The sequence below is a fragment of the Vombatus ursinus genome, unplaced genomic scaffold, assembly GCF_900497805.2.
Source record: "Vombatus ursinus unplaced genomic scaffold, bare-nosed wombat genome assembly UNPS02014859.1, whole genome shotgun sequence".
In the NCBI taxonomy this organism is placed as follows: domain Eukaryota; kingdom Metazoa; phylum Chordata; class Mammalia; order Diprotodontia; family Vombatidae; genus Vombatus; species Vombatus ursinus.
In genome coordinates, this window is record NW_020954637.1 from 2,499,855 (window position 1) to 2,518,640 (window position 18,786).

Sequence of the window (18,786 nt, forward strand, 5' to 3'; positions counted from 1 at the left end):
AGCTCTGACATTCTGTGTCCTCAGGGCCCTCCCAGCTCTGACATTCTATGTTCTAAGGGCCCTCCCAGCTCTGCCATTCTGTTCTAAGATTCCTCTCAGCTCTGACATCCTGTGTCCTAAGGGCCCTCTCAGCTCTGACATCCTGTGTCTTAAGGTCCTCCCGGCTCTGACATTCTGTGTGCTAAGGGCTCTCCCAGCTCTGACATTCTGTGTTCTAAGAGCCCTCCCAGCTCTGACATTCTGTGTGCTAAGGCCCCTCCCAGCCCTGACATTCTGTGTTCTAAGAGCCCTCCCAGCTCTATCATCCTGTGTTCTGAGGGCCCTCCCAGCTCTGTCATCCTGTGTTCTAAGAGCCCTCCCAGCTCTGACATTCTCTGCTCTTAAGGCCTTCCCAGCTCTGACAACATACATTCTCAGTTTCCTTCTGGCTCTGACAGTCTATGTTCTAAGGGCCTCTCTGCTCTGACCTTCTAGGATTCTGACTCCCTCTCCATGGTTTAGTGCTAGCTGTGTTCCCAGGGATAAAATGTCGATGGTTTGGCCTGGTACTGACACCAGAATGATGAGCAGGCTGCACCGGGTGTGAGAGGCTCATGAAACTCTGGCTCAGGGTGGCACAAGCTGAGAAATCAGGATTTCATTTCAAGAGCACAGAGAGCCAGAGGGGCTTGGCCTGAGGGTAGGCCCAGATGGAGGTGGCAGCAGTAAGAGCTAGGACAGGATGGTCCTTGGCCACACCAAGGGAGAGCTTCTTCTACCTTTTACATGGAAATATGGACGGTGTATCAAGTTGGGCTTTTTGTAACACTTGGGACATCACTGGTGTCATGGAGGGCAGTTAAGTGGTGCAGTGGATAGAGCTCCGGGCCTGGCATCAGGGAGACTCCTCTTCCTGAGTTCAAATCCGGCCTTAGGCACTTAAAAGCTCTATGACTCTGGGCAAATCACTTAATTCTGTTTGCTTCGGTTTCCTCATCTGTAAAATGACCCGGAGAAAGAAACAACAAATACTCCAGTATCTTTGTCAAGGAAACCCCCAACGAGGTCAGGAAGAGCTGGGCACAACTGAAATGACCCAACAACAACAATGACGTCACTGGACTGGACAGCCCGTGAACTGGGTTCTGTGAGCGGAGATGCTTTAATCCTTAGACAAGTAATTTAACTTCTCTGGACCTCACTTTCCTTAACTGTCAAATAGGGATAGAGATACTTGCCCCACCTGCCTTGCAGGATTGGCGTGATGAAAGCCTCTTGTCAGCCTTAAAGCTCTACAAAAATGTGAATGTTTATAATTTCCATTTCTGCCTCTCTCAAAGCTGGATAGATAAGTATTCTGACTTTGCCATGATTGAGTTTCCCCTTCTGGAAAAAAGAGATAATAGTAGGATCATAGGTGGCGCAGTGGATAGAGCACCAGGCAAGTCATTTAATGCTGTTTGCCTCAGTTTCCTCATCTGTAAAATAAGCTGGAGAAGGAAATGGCAAATCACTTCAGGATCTCTGCCAAGAAAACCCTAAATGGGATCAGGAAGAGTAGGGCATGACTGAAACAACTCAATAACAACAACAAAGATTTACAGGTAGAGATGATTTTAAAATAGAATGTTATAGCTGAACAGGACCTCATGATCATATACATGTGAAGTCTGACATGGGTTTAAAAATTGGCTTTACCAGGACAAGATGGCAGAGGCATGATAAGACAGCAGTTTGGTTGAAAAAGATTTGGGGGATTTAGTGGACCATAAGCTCAATATGATCTCAACATTGTGAAATAATGATCTTGGGCAGCTTTAAGAATGTAGCTTCTGGGAACAAAGAGGTGAGAGTATCATTTTCCCCTGCCCTGGTTAGGCCATATCTAGGATACAGTGATCAGTTCTGGGCGCCACAGTTTAGGAAGGATAGTGGTGAGTTGGAGAAAGTCAAGAGGAGGGCACCCATGATGGTGAAGGGCCATAGGAGCTGAAACGACTGGGGACATTGAGCTTGGGGAAGAGAGGACTCTGGGCAGAAGCCTGATTACTTTCTTTAAGTATTTGGCCCCAGAGGGAAGAGTCAAGAGTAAGGGGTAGAAGTTATGTGATCAACTTTCTAACAATTAGAGCTTCCCTAACGCGGTATATGCTGCCTTGGGACATGGTGGGTTCTTCCTCGTCGGATGTCTTCAAATGGAGCCTGGATGACCACTGGTCAACCAGAATGTCATGGGGATTTATTTCTAGCAATGGTTTGAACTAAAAGGCTACATCTCAGGTTGTTTCCAACCCTGATATTCTGTGATTCTGCAAAACAATCTAGTCTAACCCCCTCACTTTTCAGGAGAGGAGAGGTTCTTGCCCAAAGTCTCAAAGGCAGAAGAAGTGGGGCCGAGATTTGAACTCAGGCCTCCTGATCCCATGCTTGAGCTCTCACTGAATCAATCACATAGTTGAGAGGGTTGGAACACTCTTTCCCAGACAGAGTGCTCTGCTGGGTAAGACTGGCTGGAGGCGCCTTATCTCCTTGGTTTTGTTTAGTGTTTCATATTGGTGGGGGATGGGGAAGCCAGAAGGAAGTGGGGATATTAGGGATGAGTCCTGTTGCTTCCTTTACCAAGTGATTGTTTTGATCAAGCAACCCCCTCTTCAAACAACCTGATTTCCTAATCATCATCAAGTGCCCCAGTACTGACAGGGAGAGGAAATCAGGGTCCAAATTAAAGGGAGATTAAGTAAAGGTGGGGAGGGGAGGTAGAGGAAAGAAAAGGCTGCAGAGGGAAGAAGCAGGGAAAGAAGGAGTCAGAATAAAGGGGAAGAGAGGGAGAAAGGTGAGAGATAAAAGGAAGGAAGGAGATAGGAGGTATGTAAAGGAAAGATGGATGGAAAGGAAAAGAAGGGTCAGGATAAAGGGGAGAAGGAAGAGCTGGGAGATAAAGGAAGGGGAGGAGAGGGATAGGGGAGGAGAGGGATAGGGGAAGAGAGGGAGAGTCAGAGGCAAAGGAAAGAGGAGAAGGGAGAAAGTTGAGGAAGTAGATGCTGGAGGTAGGGGTGGGAGAGAGAAAAGAGAGAGAAGGAAGGGGTAGGAGAGGAAGATAAAATACTCTACAATTATAGAGATGCTTAAGGTTGACAAAACATTGCATACAAAGAAGGAGAGAGCTAGGAAATGGAGGAGGAAGGAAAGAGAGGAAAGAGGGGTGGTGAGGAAGAGAGAGGAGGAGGAGAGGGTGAGAGAAGGACAGAGAAGAGAGAGGAGAGGGGGATTTGGAGAAGACACAGTGGGGAAGAGAGATAAAGGAGGAGAGGGAGAGGGTGAGAGAGGATGAAAAAGGGAGAGGAGAGGGGAGAAAAGAGACAAGGGAAAAGGTTAGAGGGGAGAGGGAGAAAGAGGGCAGAAAAGAATGCAGATGATGGAAAGGGTAGGTGAAGAAAATGAAAAACTTCAAAGAGGTGGAGTGGAAAAAGGAAAGAGAAAAGGAATGGAGAAGAGAGGAGGTAGGAGCCTGACATGAGGAGGGGTAAAATTTCTGTCCCATGATGCTTTGGGGACACTTTGATGTTGAGCTGAAATTAGACCAAAAAACCCAACCCCAACAATAACCAACCCACCCCCTCCCTACCCCCAAACCAAGCCCTGACGCTGTCACTGCTGTCTTCTGGTTTCTCTCTCAGGCCAGCCTTGTGTGAGGACTGGAATGCTCCATTCTTCCTCTGGCTCCCTGAGGACACAGTCTTCTTTGTGATGACTGTGAGGCAAACTTCCATCCTCTCCAGTCTGTCACCAGTCAAAGCTGAACCTTCCCTCCTGGGGTCTGACCAAAAAATCCCTCCCCTTCTGGGGTTTCATAATTGCCAGAGGAGAAAATTGTCAATGACTTGGAATCAGGGATACTCTCAGACACCACAGGAAGGGGAGGAGGAGAGGGAGGCAACCTGGGGAGGCCAGAGGCAGAGACACTCACTTAGTCCAATAAACCCGCTCAATCTCCCCTGGGCAGTCACCAAAAGCAGCCCTTTCCAGGTTAGGGGATCAATTGAGAGGCAGATGCGGGAGAGCCGAGGTCACGGCTGTCTGGGGAATATGGCAGGAGCTGTTTCCGCTGGGAAATCTTAAACATTTGTCCCAGTGAGACAATCGGGGTTACAAGGTTCCTTCTACCTCAGCCACTCCACAGTCTAAGGTCCCGTAAAGCTCAACTACTCTTTGTTCTAAAGTCCTTTTCAGTATGAATCTGTGTTCTAACATTTTATGTTAGAAAACCCCTTCCAGTTCTATTATTCTATGTTCTAAATTCCAGCTTTCTACCATTTTCAGCTAAAACATTCTTTGTTCTAAAGTTCCTTCCAGCTCTAATAGTCTCAGTTCTCAGGCTCCTTTCAGCTCTATGTTCCAAGTTCTCTTCCAAATTATATATTCTTTGTTGTGAAGTTCCTTTGCTTCTGATTTTGTGCTGGATGTTTTAAGGTCCACCTCAGCTCTGACATCCTATATTCTATTTTTAAAAAAATTTATGTTCCAAGGTCTCCTGTACAGCTGTGATATTCTATTTTCTAGGGTTTCTTCCATCTCTAAAATTCTATGTTCTAGGCCCTTTACAGCTCTGAACATTCTATGTTCTAAGGCCCCCTTCTATCGCTGAAATTCTGTTCTAGATCCTTTACAGCTCTAACATTCTATGTTCTAAGGCCTCCTTCCATCTCTGAAAATTCTGTGTTCTAAAGATAATTCCAGTTCCATATTTCTATGTTCTGAAGTCTGTTCAGTTCTAACATTCTTTGTTCTAAAGCTCTTTCCATTTATATTTTATGTCTTAATATTCTATGTTTTAAAAGCTCCTTCCACCTCTGCCATTCTTTGTGCCAAGATTCCTCCCAGCAATAGCAACCTGTGATTCCATGATTCATTCAACTACCCGCTTCCTGGGCAGTGCAGTGTACTAGAGTTTGCTGGATTTAGCTATTATCATAACCTTTCAAATTTAAGCTCCTCTTCTGGAAAAATGGAGATAATAATTCTTGTCCAAGTCACCTTGCAAGGCTGTTGTGAAAGAAGCGCTTTGTAAACCTTAAACTCCTATCAAAATGTGAGCTGTCCTTGGGTCCTAAATCATGACTGTCTCCTGTTGAGGGATGGCCATTTGGTAGAAGGGGCTGGCTGACATTTCTAGACTCTCCCACGCATACCAACTACTCATTCCTTGAGCAAAATCCACACTGGGGCTCCAACATTTTCCTGATCGGAATTTTCAGATGCATTACCTGATAAAACAGAAGAGGGACAGGTATCCCTATTTGAAAGTCCTTGGCAGAGCAGAACTAGGAAAGCCCTTAGGAAATGGAATGTCAGAGCTGGGAGGATCCTTAGAACAGAGAATGTCAGAGCTGGGAGGGCCTTTAGAACATAGGATGTCAGAGCTGGGAGGGCCTTAAAACACAGGATGTCAGAGCTGGGAGGGCCTTAGAACACAGAATGCCAGGGCTTAGAGGAGACTTAGACTGGAGAAATTTAAATCTAAAAAGGACTAAAGCCCAAACTTTCCAAGTACAGGGCCCCTTGCCACCAAACCATGCAGCTTGCCCCTGGGTCACTGATCTCTTCCATCTCCTCTCTATGCCTTTTCCTCGTGATCTGTCATCCCTAAATGGACCCATGGGATCACAGATTGTGTGAGCCTCTGATTTCAGAGGCCATTTAGTACAAGTCTCTCCTTTCACAGACAAGGAAAGTGAGGATGAGTAACTTGACAAACGTCCCACAGCTAGCACTGTCAGGGGTAGAAGGTGGCTCCAGGCCTTCCTGCTCCTAAGTCCTGCCCTCTACCCACTAGCCCACACTCCTTCCCTGTCTTCCTCCCAATGCTTCCTTTCTGTCTGGTCTTCTTTCCTTCAAGGCTCAAGCCTGGAGCCCCCTCTCCCAGGAAACGTTTCCCATACCCTCTGGGTGAAAGCAGCCTCTCCTGTACGTGCCTCTCTCCTCCTCTGGTCTCATGCTCTCCCTTGTACCGTGATGATCCACGGACTCATCCTTTATAAACACTCTGAGAGCATCGTGCTCATGTCTAGGCCCTGCAACCACCTGACGGCCATGGAGGGCTCCTGAGGACAGTCCAGCTCCCGAGCCTCCCTCAGTTTTGCTCTCATCCATTCCCACCAGCTGGGCAGTGACCCAGTGGCCTCCAAGGCTCCTGGCCTGGCTGGCTGACAGGAGGCTGCATCCCCTGGAGGTGTCCGCACAGTCACGGCGGCCCCATCCCTCTCCTGGGTTTAGCTGTCAGGCTTTAGTTACAGGCAGAATAACCCCCACCCCCCAGACTCTGATCATGGTAAGCCCCATAACCCCAGCCCTGGCAGGGAACTGACATTTGTGGGAGAAAGGATCAAGGCAGAGAGAGACCCCCACCAAACGCTGAAGGCCATTTCCCTGAAATCCAAAGAGATTAACGGTGGGGAAAAAGAAAACAGCTGGGAAATCTCCAACAGGCTGACTCCCCCCAGGTCTCAGCTTGCTCTACCCCGATCCCCCCTGCCTGCCTGCTTTAGGGTGTCAGGTTTCGGGCCTGGGAGCAGCTTTCCTTATAAGCCAGTCAGTGGGGAATTCTGGCATTTTCAATTACCAGCATGCTTCACTGGCAAGGGGAATAAGGTCAGCTGTGCCCCTTGACCTTTACACAGAGATAGGACTCTGGGGAGAGCATACAAAGAGTGGCTTGTGGCTGGGATGGGCCCAGCCTTCTGGCTGGGGGGAACGAGGAGAGAAAGTGATGACTGCCCCAGGGGGTCGGCTCAGTAGGGGCAGGTGGTCCAGAAATCCTGATTGCCCTGACCAAGTATCTGAAGCCTCCTGGAGGAAAACTCATTTGCTCATTCATTAATTAACTGGGTGGCCTTTCACCAAATCATTTCCTTTTGGGGCGGGGGGGGGGGGGGGGGGGGCAGCGCTGGCTCAGTTTCCACATCTGTAAAATGAAGAGCTGGTGTTAGAGGAAACATTACAATGGACCACTCTGGGCTTCAGTTTTTTCTTCTATAAAATGGGAGGACTGGACTCCAGATGCTCTTTTTATCAGCTTTAACAGTCTATTTGTCCTAAGGGGCCTGCCCAGCTCTGATGTTTTATGTTCCAAGAGCCCTCCCAGCTTTGACATCCTGTGTTCTAAGGTCTTTTTCAGCTCTGTTATTTTATGCTTTAAGGGAATTCCCAGCTCTGACATTCTGTTTTAAAATCTCTCCCAGCTCCGACATTTTGTGTTCCAAGAGCCCTCCCAGCCCTGACATTTTGTTTTAAGGGCCCTTCTAGCTTTGACGTTCTGTGTTCTAAGAGTCCTTCCAACTCTGACATTCTGTGTGACATTCTGTCTCTTCCGGCCCTGTTACTTTCTGCTCTGAAGAAATTCCCAGATCTGATATTCTATGTTTTAAAGTCTCTTCCAGCTCTGACATTCTGTGTTCTATTATTCTCCATTCCAAGATTCCTTTCAGATCTAACACTGTGATTTTTTGAATCAATTCAAAGAAGACTTACTACAAAACCTATTCCATGCCAGACATGATCCTATCTACAAAGACACAAATAAGCCAGTCTCCCTGCCCTCAAGGAGCCTTCCATCTCTAGTCCAAGGATGCACTGAGTGCCTACTTTGTGCCCAGGCCTGTGCTAGAGAGACACGATGTCTCTCTCATTCTCCAGTTCAGAGACTGGACTCAACTCAGCTGAACACCAGAGGCCAAGATGAGGTAAGACTGCACGGTTCTGAACAGAGGCGCCATCTCTTTGAAAGGGAAAATATACAAAATGGGAAAAAAAAATACCATAAAAGAACAGCGATTTGAGGCTACATACTCAGGTTTTAGAGAAGCCAGGCATGGGGAAAAAGGTGGCCTAGATTTGAACCAATACTGTTGTTAGGTGATCAGTGCCAAAAGAAATGATGCTGACAATAGAGGCTGCAGAATTTCAAAGAAGGCAGAGACCAGCATGCACTTGGGGCAGTCAGAAAAGGCCCCAATCTCATCTCCAAGACCAGATCAAGAGCCTTGGGAACGGCAATGTCCATTTGGTGAAGCATTCCCCTGGGGAGATGCAGCCTGGCAATGACTCCAGCAGGAGTTGTGGGCACAGCTACTGAAGACCCAGGAAAGAGCGTTCTCGCAAGTCCCCTCCAAAAGCTTCGATGTCAGAAAATGAAATGACTGAATCAGTGGAAATGACATTAAATATGAGGCATTATCATTGGCTTTACCAATGACCCTAAAAAGATCGTGGGACCTTTCTATCTGACTTCCAGCTAAAATTTCCTATGTGAATTGACTCCCTCATTAGAATGTGAGCTCTTTTAGCACAGGGAATGTCTTTTTTCTTTTTAAATCCTCTGAGCTTAGCACAGTGCTCTGCACATAGTGAGTGTTTAATAAATTTTTCATTCATTCATTCATTCATTCATTCATTCATTCATTCATACCAGTACCAACTTAAAACTCTTTCTAACCATAACTGATAAACACAACAAGGCTTTTGAACTGTAGTCAGGGGGAGTTTCTTCACCTATAGTGGCTAGAATGCTGGAAGACCTGGGTTCAAATTCTGCCTCAGGCACTTATGAACTGTGTGATCCTGGGTAAGTCACTTCTCTCTAGGGCTAAGCTTTTTTGTCTTGAAGATGAAGGGGTAAGGACTCAGCCTTGGATGTCCCTTCTAGCTCTAAATCCACGATTTTATGCTCCTGTGACCTTCCAGATGTCAAGGTGCCCTCCTGATTTTTGAGAGGGAAACAACTGAGAACTATTTCATCATCACTGCTGGGGATGGTTGATATGATACAAATACGCACGCTAACACAGCGCATTTGAGTAGCTACTTAATAAAGGCTACCTCTAAAAATTCATGTAGAATCACAGACGGCCAGAGCTGAGTTAGGAACCTTAGAACATAGAATTGTAGAGATTGGGGGGAAGAGAATATCTTAGAACAGAGAATGTCACAGCCAGGTGGGACCTTAGAACCTAGAATGTCAGAGCTGGGAGGGGGCCTTAGAACATAGAATATCAGAGCTAGGAGGGCCCTTAGAACACAGAATGTCAGAGCTAGAAGGGCCCTTAGAACCCAGAATGTCAGAGCTGGGAGGGCCCTTAGAACCCAGAATGTCAGAGCTGGGAGGGACCTTAGAACCCAGAATGTCAGAGCTGGGAAGGCCCTTAGGACCCAGAATGTCAGAGCTGGGAGGGGCCTTAGAATATAGAGATTTTTGAGCACAAAATGTAAAAGCTGGAATGAACCTTAGGTAGTGCCCTCCTGCCCTCCTGCCCTCCCGGCTGTCCCATAAACAAGACATTCTGTCTCTCAGCTCTGGGCGTTTTTTCTGACTGTCCCCCTTGAATAACTATTCAACAACTGCTGAACTAGTTGAACTTCCCAACCCCTCTTAATTCTTGTGCCTTCTCCCTGCTATTTATTTCCTAATTATCCTGTCTATAGCTTGTCTGTACATATTTGTTTGCTCATTGTCTCCCCCACTGGATTGAAAGCACCTTGAGGGCAAGGACCACCTTTTGCCTCTTTTTGTATCCCAAGTGTGCAGTGCCTGGCACATAGTAGGTGCTTTATAAATGTTTATTGACTGAGAGGTGAAATACCTCACCTAAAGCCACACAGCTAGAAAGCAGAAGGGCTGGGTGATGCCAGTGATGGCGATTCTTTTTATGGCCATAATATGTCCCATTAGACCGTCCCTTCTTTACTGAGCTCCCCCACATTTAACTGTGGCAGGTCCTTCGTGCTTTTCAAAGCCCCTTCCCGTCCATTGCCCCATTTGATCTTCACAACAGCCCTGGGAGGTAGGAAGGCCAAGCATCCCCACAGTTTGCTCCACTTTCCCATATTGAGTCTCCGTGTTTCTGCCCTATGGGGTTGTCGAGAGGATCAGATGATTAGAGGATCACAGATTAGAGGATGCTTTGAACAGTTAAAAGGCTAAACACATGTAAGGGCTACAGCATGATGAGCTGAGGAGGGAGACAGCACTGGTCTGGGCAGCTGGAGGTCTGGGTTCTAATTCTAGCACTGCCATGGACTGGCTGGGCCATTTCAGACCAACCACACAGCCCTTTGGGGCTTTGGTTTCCCTGTCTGTAACAAGGGGGCTTGATTAAATGATCTCTAAGGCCCTTCTAGGGCTGACATTCTATATGTTAAAGTGATTTCTGGTGCCAATATTCTATTTTTTATGTTCTAAGGCTCCTCCTAGGTATGACCTTCTGTGTTCTAAGGTCCCTCCCAGGTCTTATATCCCATGTTCTAAGAGCCCTCCCAGCTCTGACATCCTGTGTTCTAAGGACTTTCCCAGCTCTGACATCTCAGCTCTGACATCCTGGGTTCTAAGGTCCTCTTCCACTACATTCTATTCATGTTGGTGCTGAGATCTTTCACACTGTAGTTTGTGGTGAAGAGCTCTGGACTTTTGCTCAGAGGATGTGGCTCTATCATTTATGACGTGTGTGAAGCCGGTGAATCACCTCACCTCACCTGTAAAATGAGGGTGTTATTCTTTGATCTTTAACGTCTCTTCCGCTCACATCTGATTAGCCCGTGAATCAGAAAACCTGGGTCTGCCTCTTATTAGCTGGTGATGACAGGCACAAGCCTCAGTTTTCTTTTCCGTAAAACTGGGAGAATAATTTTTACTGGGCTTTTGTGAGGTTCAAATGAGAAAATGGACATGAAAGAACTTCAGAAAGTGAAACATCACTTACTCTGCAGTCTTTTTGCTCAGTATTGCTCAATATCCCCACTCCTAGGGAGCCAATTTTCCCTCCCCAACCTCTGGTTGCTGCATCCACTCTCCCCCGGATCCCTCATCTGCAGTCCCGGAGCAGCCTCAGTAGGAACTGAGTGAATCCATGGCCAGCCCTGACTCCCCACTGCGTGAAGTGCGAGGCAAGGATTCCCAGGCCTCCAATGAAGAGGGCATTCTCCAGCAGGCAGGGCCTGCTTAGCGCTAATGAACAGAGTGTTGTCCCCCAGGCGGTGGAAGTGTGAGCCCTCGGGAGCGAAGGTGCTCCTGGAGCACCGGTGGAGGCTCCCAGCCTGGACGGGCTCCCTGGGGTGGGGGGTGGCAGGAGCTGCCCAGGGCCCAGGCTCTCTGGCTGCCAAGCTGGCAAAGTCACAGCTGAGGTATTAATGGAGCAACAGTTTCTTAATTGCGAGGTGTGAAAGCACCGCTAAATTAGACAGCTTAGCCAACAGTTTACAACTAAGTTTGTGGAAAACTGTCAGCCCTGTCTCTAATCAGTCTTGGACCCAAAATAGAATGGCTTTGTTCTGTTCAGTCTTTTTTGTATGTGACACTCCCTCCTTCACACAGGTGCACACTTTCACACAAGCAGACCTGCTCCCCGCACTGATACACTACAGTCACACTCACTACTCCACGAACTAATCAATGAACATTTATTAATCACCTACTGTGCACCTGCTGGGCACTATGTTAGGCACTGAGAATATTCAAATGAATCTCAGTGATCTCTATGTTCAGGAGTTCCACCCAACAGTCCAGACCACAACCCATTCATGCCTGTCCATCTTGTCCATCTTGTCCACGTTCTCCCCAAAGTTCACCACAAGGCAGGTGTCCGTCCAACATGCTGTGGGACTCACTCAGTTTCTCCTGGCAGAATGAGGGTGCTACTGTGGTCTACTCTGCCTTTTTTTTTTTTGTTTGCCATGGCAACCCAGGCACTGGGGATCCAAAGACAAAAAAATGAAGCAATCTCTGACCTCAAGAAGCTTGCATTCTACCAGGGAGTGGGGCAACCTGGGAGAAAAACAAGATGCCCATAGATACATTACAGGCATCATGGGCAAAAGGCAAGATGAACAAATATACATCCCAGGTAACACAGGGGAAAGGCAACATACACATATATACATCCTGGCCTGGATGTGCTATATTAGTATATATAATAAGCACACACAAATAAATATATGAATCTGTTCATGCACATAACGCTCCCACATACAAACACGATAATCATGTCTACACCTGTGTCCAATCCTGGCTTTGCCCCTTACTAACTAGGTGACCCTTGGCAGGTCTCTTAATCTGGAGTAGATTGGGGACCTTAGAGGATTTCTTGTGCCAAGCTCCTTTTTTTTACAGATGAGGAGACTGAGGCCCAGAGAGGCTAAGGTCCAAGGTCACACAGGTTCACTGTGCCAAAGGAGGGATTTGAACCCATGTCCTTTGACTCCAGAACCAGTGTTCTTTCCATTGAACCAAGTTTACACTCAAGGTAAGTTTTCTTGTAGCTTGAAATCCTATGATCTTGTGAATTGGAGCCAATGGGTCAAAGACAGGCAAATTTTATTTCAGTGCAATAAAAAAATCAATACCTCTTAATCGTAAGAGTTGTCCAAGGAGTTCTCTCCTACATTTTCTTTCTTTTCTTTTTTTTCTTTTGCAAGGCAATTGGGGTTAAGTGACTTGCCCAGGGTCACACAGCTATTAAGTGTCAAGTGTCTGAGGTCAGATTTGAACTCAGGTCCTTCTGACTCCAATGCTGGAGTGCTATCCACTGCGTCACCTAGCTGCCCCTCTCTGCTATATTTTCCATAGGATTTAGTGCTGGAGGGGTTCTGAGAGGCTGTCTAATTCATCTCCCCTTGCCCATTTTAGGGATGAGAAAACTGATGTCTCAAGAAGTATAGATACAACTTCGTTATGACTGTTGTTCAGTCATTTCAGTTGTGTCCAAGTGTCCGTGACCCCATTTGGGGTTTCCTTGGCAGAGATACTGGACTAGTTTGCCATTTCTTTCTGCAGCTCATTTTACAGATGAAGAAACTGAGCCAAATAGGGTTAAGTGACTTGCCCAGGGTCACACAGGTATCTGAGGCCAGATTTGAACTCAGGAACGTAAGTCTTCCTGACTCAAGGCCTGGCCGCCTGTGCACTATGGCACACCTACCTTCCTCATGATGATTATAATAACATATATATGAAAACAGCACTAAAATGAAGCTAAATGCCGAGTTATTGCAATGCCCAGTCTTGGTCCCAAAGAGAAGCTGCCTTTTGGTAAGATGGATGGGAGACCGTAGGTGTGGAATGCTGCTGCATATATGGCTTCTGGTTGTTTTTGCTTCATTTCCCCCCATCTATTAGAGGGCGCTACTCATGTTGGGGAAGGGGAAGTGTTTCCTATTACTTCCCTTCATATGCTTTCTTTTGTGGAAAAAAAAAACTTAATTATCTTGTTAAATATTTCTCAATTACATTAAAAAAATTTACCATTCATTTAAAAAAATTTTGAGTTCCAAATCTCTCCCTTCCACCCCTTGAGAAGGCAAGAAATATGATATCAAATATACATGTGAAATCACTTGTATATTTATATACTATATATAATTATATATAAATATATAATTATAAATGTGTGTGTATATATATATATTATATATATATATATACACACATAAATTATATATAAATACATAATTTCCCATTCAAGTAGAAGTGGCCTGCTAACCAGCCATTTCTTGTCTAGGCATTCCATCTCCCACCTGCAGACCTTTGTACACGTGATTCTTCATGTCTGGAATACACTCCAACCTCACCTCCATCTCTCAGCATCCTTAGTTTCATTTGAAACACAGTTTGGGTGCCACTTCCTGCACGAGGTCTAGCACAGGGCCTGGCATACAGTAGGCACTCATTTGATGATGTAACACAATGTCTAAATAAAACTTAATCACAATATATAATCATAATATGTAATACGTATCACATAATTTCTCATTCATGCAGAGAGCTTTATGGTTTGCAAAGTGGTTTCCTCACAGCAATCCTGAGAGGTAGGCAGAACAAGTATCACTGTGCTCATTTTACAGATGAGGAAACCGAGGCTTAGGGAAATCAAGTGACTTGTCTATAGTGCCCTGAATAGTTAGTGGCAGGTCCTAGGTCTGGGACCAGGGATCCTGACTCCTAGTTGAGAAGGTAACCTGGGGATTGACCTTTCTGAATAGGCTGGTTGGTCATGAGCGTTGATGACCCCTTCTCATAGGCGGGTTTCAATTTCTTACCTGCCTGATTGGTGGTGATATTGACGGAAGCAAACTGGGGTGAGAAGGGACTCTGGTCAGTGACCCCGTTCACCGCCTGGATCTCGAAGGTGTACTGGGTGTGGGCCAGGAGGTCGCTGATATAGATACGGGGCTCCGTCAGACCCAGCTGTCTCGGGGCAAACTGCACGTTGTCCCCGCAGCGGGTGCAGGCGCCCCGGCCTGAGCCGCAGCTTTTGCAGATGATGTTGTAAACCAGGTCCTCTCGGCCCCCTGAGTCCCGGGGTGGAGTCCACTCTAGCATGAGTGAGGTCTCATTGATGCTGGAGATGACAGCCTGAGGCGCAGAAGGGATGGCTGGGGAGAAACAAAGCGGCTGGTCAGAGAGAGGTCACCTATTCCACTACAGAAACAGCTGTACGCTGTTGCACTGTGTTTACTGGATGTGAACAAATAACTTCTTAATCCTTCAAACATGGATCTGACCACGTCACTTCCCTACTCAAAAACCTTCTGAGGCTCCCTATTGCCTCTAGGGTAAAATACCAAATCCTTAGTCTGCCATTTAAAGCCCTTTACAATCAGGATCTTTCCTAATTTCTTTCTAGTCTTGTTTCCTATTACTCCCCTTCATACACTTTCCATTCAAGTCAAAGTGGCCTGCTAACTAATCATTTCTTGTATAAGGCATTCCATCTCCCACCTCCAGACCTTTGCATACCTAGTTCTTCATGTCTGAAATGTACTCCTTCATCACTTCCACCTCTTAGAATCCCCAAATTTCATTCAAAGCACAGTTTGGGTGCTACTTCCTACACAAGACCTATACAGTAGGCACTTAATAAATGCTTATTGACTATGTCCTCAGTTGTTAGTGTTGTCACCTGCTTGAAATCACTTCTAGAGAATTCCTATTTACTTATCTATCCCTCCCTCCTGGCAAGAATCTCAATTCTTCCAGGGCAAGGAAGGTTCCATTCTTTTCCTTGCACATTCAACACCTGGTACAGTGTCTTGTATTTAGTAGGTGCTTAATAATTGTTGAACTAAAGTCTATTGAGGATAGTTGCTACCTGTTCTCCCTTGGCTCCCAAGGACCCATTCAATACCAAGAAAAGCTTTGATCAACCTCCTCTTTGAATGCCCTTTCTCTTCTCATCTTGGATTTCCTTTCCCCCCCCCTTCTCTTGCCTTGCCATCAAACTTTTGGCTCAGATCTGGAATGCTGTCGTCCCCTCCTCCCTCTCCCTTTTGTCCCAGGTGACATCTTACTCATCCTTCGAGGCCCAACTCCAAGAATACTTTCTCCTTGAAACTTTCTCTAAGCACCCCCCTCCCTTCACTAATATCCTTCTTAATATGTTTCAAATTTTGTTTCCTATTACTTCCCTTCATACACTTTCCATTCAAGTCAAAGTGGCCTGCTAACTAATCATTTCTTGTATAAGACATTCCATCTCCTAATAGCTAGTATTTATATAGCACTTTAAGGTGTGCAAAATCCTTTAAACATGCTATCTCATTTTGTCCTCACACCAACCCTGAGATATAGGTGCTGTTATTATCATTCCTATTTTACAGATGAGGTAACTGAGGCTGGCAGAAGTTAACTTGCCCAAGGCCACACAGCTAGTAAGTGTCTGAGGCAGGATTTGGGTCTTCCTGATTCCAGGTCTAGTGCTCTAGCTACTGTATCAACTACCTATCCATGATTATATGTTTTGTAAATGTCTTGGACAGCAAAGAGATCAAATCAGTAAAATACTTAAAGAAATTAATTCAGGCTATTCACTGGAAGGTCAAATACTGAAGATGAAACTTAAATACTTTGGCCTAATAATGATAGGATGGGACTCATTGGAAAAGACTGATGTTGGGAAAGATTGAAGGCAAAAGGACAAGAGAATGCCAGAGAAGGAGACGGATGGACAGTGTCATGGAAACAATGAATATGAGCTTGGATAGACTTCAGGAGATAGTGGAGGTTAGAAGGGCCTGGCGTGCTGTGGTCCATGGGGTCACAATGAGTCAGACACAACCGACTGACTGAACAACATGTATATGTCATGGGGAGTTTCCAAATAGATAAAAAATTTCGTCTTGACACCAACATTCTACAGATATCTTATCTGTGGATGATATTATGCCACTGTGTCCCTGATCCCTAGGGATTACTGTGTTTTGCCAACAGATCTATGGTCACTCAAAAGGAAATCCATCTGGCCATCCATATTGGAAAAACCAAGTGGATGATGAACACATATTAACCTAGATTTTGACCTGGAGTTGGACAGGCACTCTATTTAAGTTCATCATGTATCTATTTTGGTTAAGCCCTGCAGATGGGTAACAAGCTATGGCTGAAACTGAATCTTTCTAAATCGAATTTAGGAACCTGTGCTCTACTTTCAATGGGCCCAAGCTGTTCCTTATGGCAAAAGCCATCTTTAATATTAATACCCTTCTGGGTACTTAGAACAAACATGAAGATCTCTGAAGAGGCATGAGCAGTTAACTCATTGTGCAGCCTACATCCCTTCACTGGGTCCACAAGAACATCATGAGTGGCGTTGCTGAATGCCTTTTAAAAGCCAGATGATCCCTATCAACAGCATTCACCTCATCTACTTATCTAGTCACTGTCACAACAGAGGAAAGTTGTTCTGGCATGACCTGCCCTAAGGAAGTCTTGCTGGCTCTTTGCACTCACTGCTTCCTTTTCTACATGGCTGCTAGCCACCCTTTTGTCCACCCAACCTCCTATGTCCTAGAATTTTAAAAATGAGCTCAAACTTAGTTTTCAAAGTCTACTTTTGACCCTTTTTCACCAAATCAGGAAAACCTTAGTCCTTTCCCAGCCCCATGGCACCTTTTCATCTTCCCATATTGTTTCAAAGATCATTGATGGTGCTTCATCATTGCTTGGAACCTTCAGCACCATGGACTGCAGCCTCGCCAGGTGTGGTCACCTGAAGTCATCAAAGGCAATTAGATACTCTCTCACTATCTCCCTACTTCACTGTGGGTGCTGGTCTCATCAGCTGTTCTGGCTCTGTTCTTTTCAGTCCAAGGATTATCCTTGGCAGAGGAAACGGGAGCGTGATTAAGGGCTGAGGAGTTCCACCTTCCCTCTGTCATCTGTTTTTATCTTCCCAGTGGGCCTCTCTCTTCTCTGAGCTTCCTCTTTTCCCTAATATGTCTAAAAAAGAGCCAAACGTTTTTGTTGGCCCTAACCTTTCCTCGCAGCCTCAGCTCATTCATTCTAAGCTTTAGCTCTCTTGATACTACCCTTAGGAGACTATGCCATGCTTTTGTATTCATCCTCTGTTCATGCTTGCTTCCTATATTCTCTACGTGTCCCTGAAGAGTCCAAGTTGGTCATTAAGTGCCTTGTGATACCTCTAGGACAGCTGGGTGGCCCAGTGGATAGAGCACTGGACTTGGATTCAGGGAGATTCATCTTCATGAGTTCAAATCTGGCCTCAGACACTTACTAGCTGTGTGACCCTGGGCAAGTCAATTAATCCTGTTTGCCTCAGTTTCTTCATCTGTCAAATGAGCTGGAGAAGGAAATGGCAAACCATTCCAGTATCTTTGACAAGAAAACCCAAATGGGGTCGTGGGGAGTCAGACGTGACTGAATAACAAGATGTCTCTAGAGAGAAGTTGGTCTCTTGGGAGAATGTCACCTCTTCCTCCTTATCAGATGTATTTCTCTTTGCATCCCTCCTAGGATGATTTCTCCTATGGAATTTTAGGCCATGGGCTCCTCTCTAACCTTTCTCAGAGCCCTTTGAAATAATCTGCTTTCCCCAAACCTAAGGTTCACATCAGGCCATGCCTAACTTTCCTCTCCTCAACCAACCAATTTTAACATGTAGAGTCCACGTTCCCTCGTGCTTCAGCAGCCTTCATGCTTAAGTTGAAACAACAAATATTCTGAAGCACAATAGAGAGACACTTGGTGGGTGGGCGGACGCAGATGGGAGCTTTTTGCAAACGATGGTTTGTAATCAAGTGGTATAAAGGATATTACTGGGGACATGGATGACCAGAACAGGATGGCGTCTGCTCGGATAGCAAGAATCGATGATGAGCCAAAATGCTGAGTGGGAACCTCCGCGATGCTAAGGGAGCCACAGAAAGGCTACAAGGGCATTGGCCGGATCCTCTAGGCAGAGCTGTCAGAACGACATAGATAATAATGGTGCAAGATGGGAAGGCACAGGAGGTCTTGACCTTGCACTGGCACCTAGCAGAGGGCCTCGGACACAGCAGGTATTTTGTTATTTTCTATCTAGTCTAAGTACCATGTATCGGCCTATTTATTTAAACGCAGTTTCCCCATAAGAATGTAAACCCCTCGAGGGCAGGGGCTGTTTTGGCCCTTATTTGAATCCAAAGTACTTAGCACAGTGCCTGGCACATGGTGAGGCCTTAATAAATCCTTGTTAATTGATTGACTAATAAATGTTTGAATAAATGAATGAATGGTACTCCCACTTTTTTTCAGAGGAAAATAACTGGACAAAATAATTTATGCTAAGGGCTTGATACGTGACCCCTCTGAGGAGTGGCTGGGTTTTAAGAGAAGGCTGTAAGGAAGAGACTATACGGAACCCCCAAAAGGGGCCCTCCTTTGAGGACTGAGCCTGGCCATGGACCACATCTTTGTCTCCAATGTGCCCAATGAGTTCTTGGGTAGGCAGCACAGAAGCCCTTATGGACACATCCCTCATCTACTTC

The 18,786-nt window shown here is 45.9% G+C and overlaps 1 protein-coding gene across 2 annotated transcripts in view; it reads right to left on the reverse strand.

Annotated features, from left to right (window-relative positions):
* The window catches only part of EPHB2 (EPH receptor B2), a 191,204-nt gene that overhangs the window by 41,852 nt on the left and 130,566 nt on the right, over positions 1 to 18,786 (reverse strand). For both annotated transcript variants that reach the window (XM_027841405.1, XM_027841404.1), the window contains exon 4: positions 14,062 to 14,397. In XM_027841405.1, the coding sequence (XP_027697206.1) occupies positions 14,062 to 14,397 (336 nt within the window). The remainder of the gene's footprint in view (positions 1 to 14,061; positions 14,398 to 18,786) is intronic.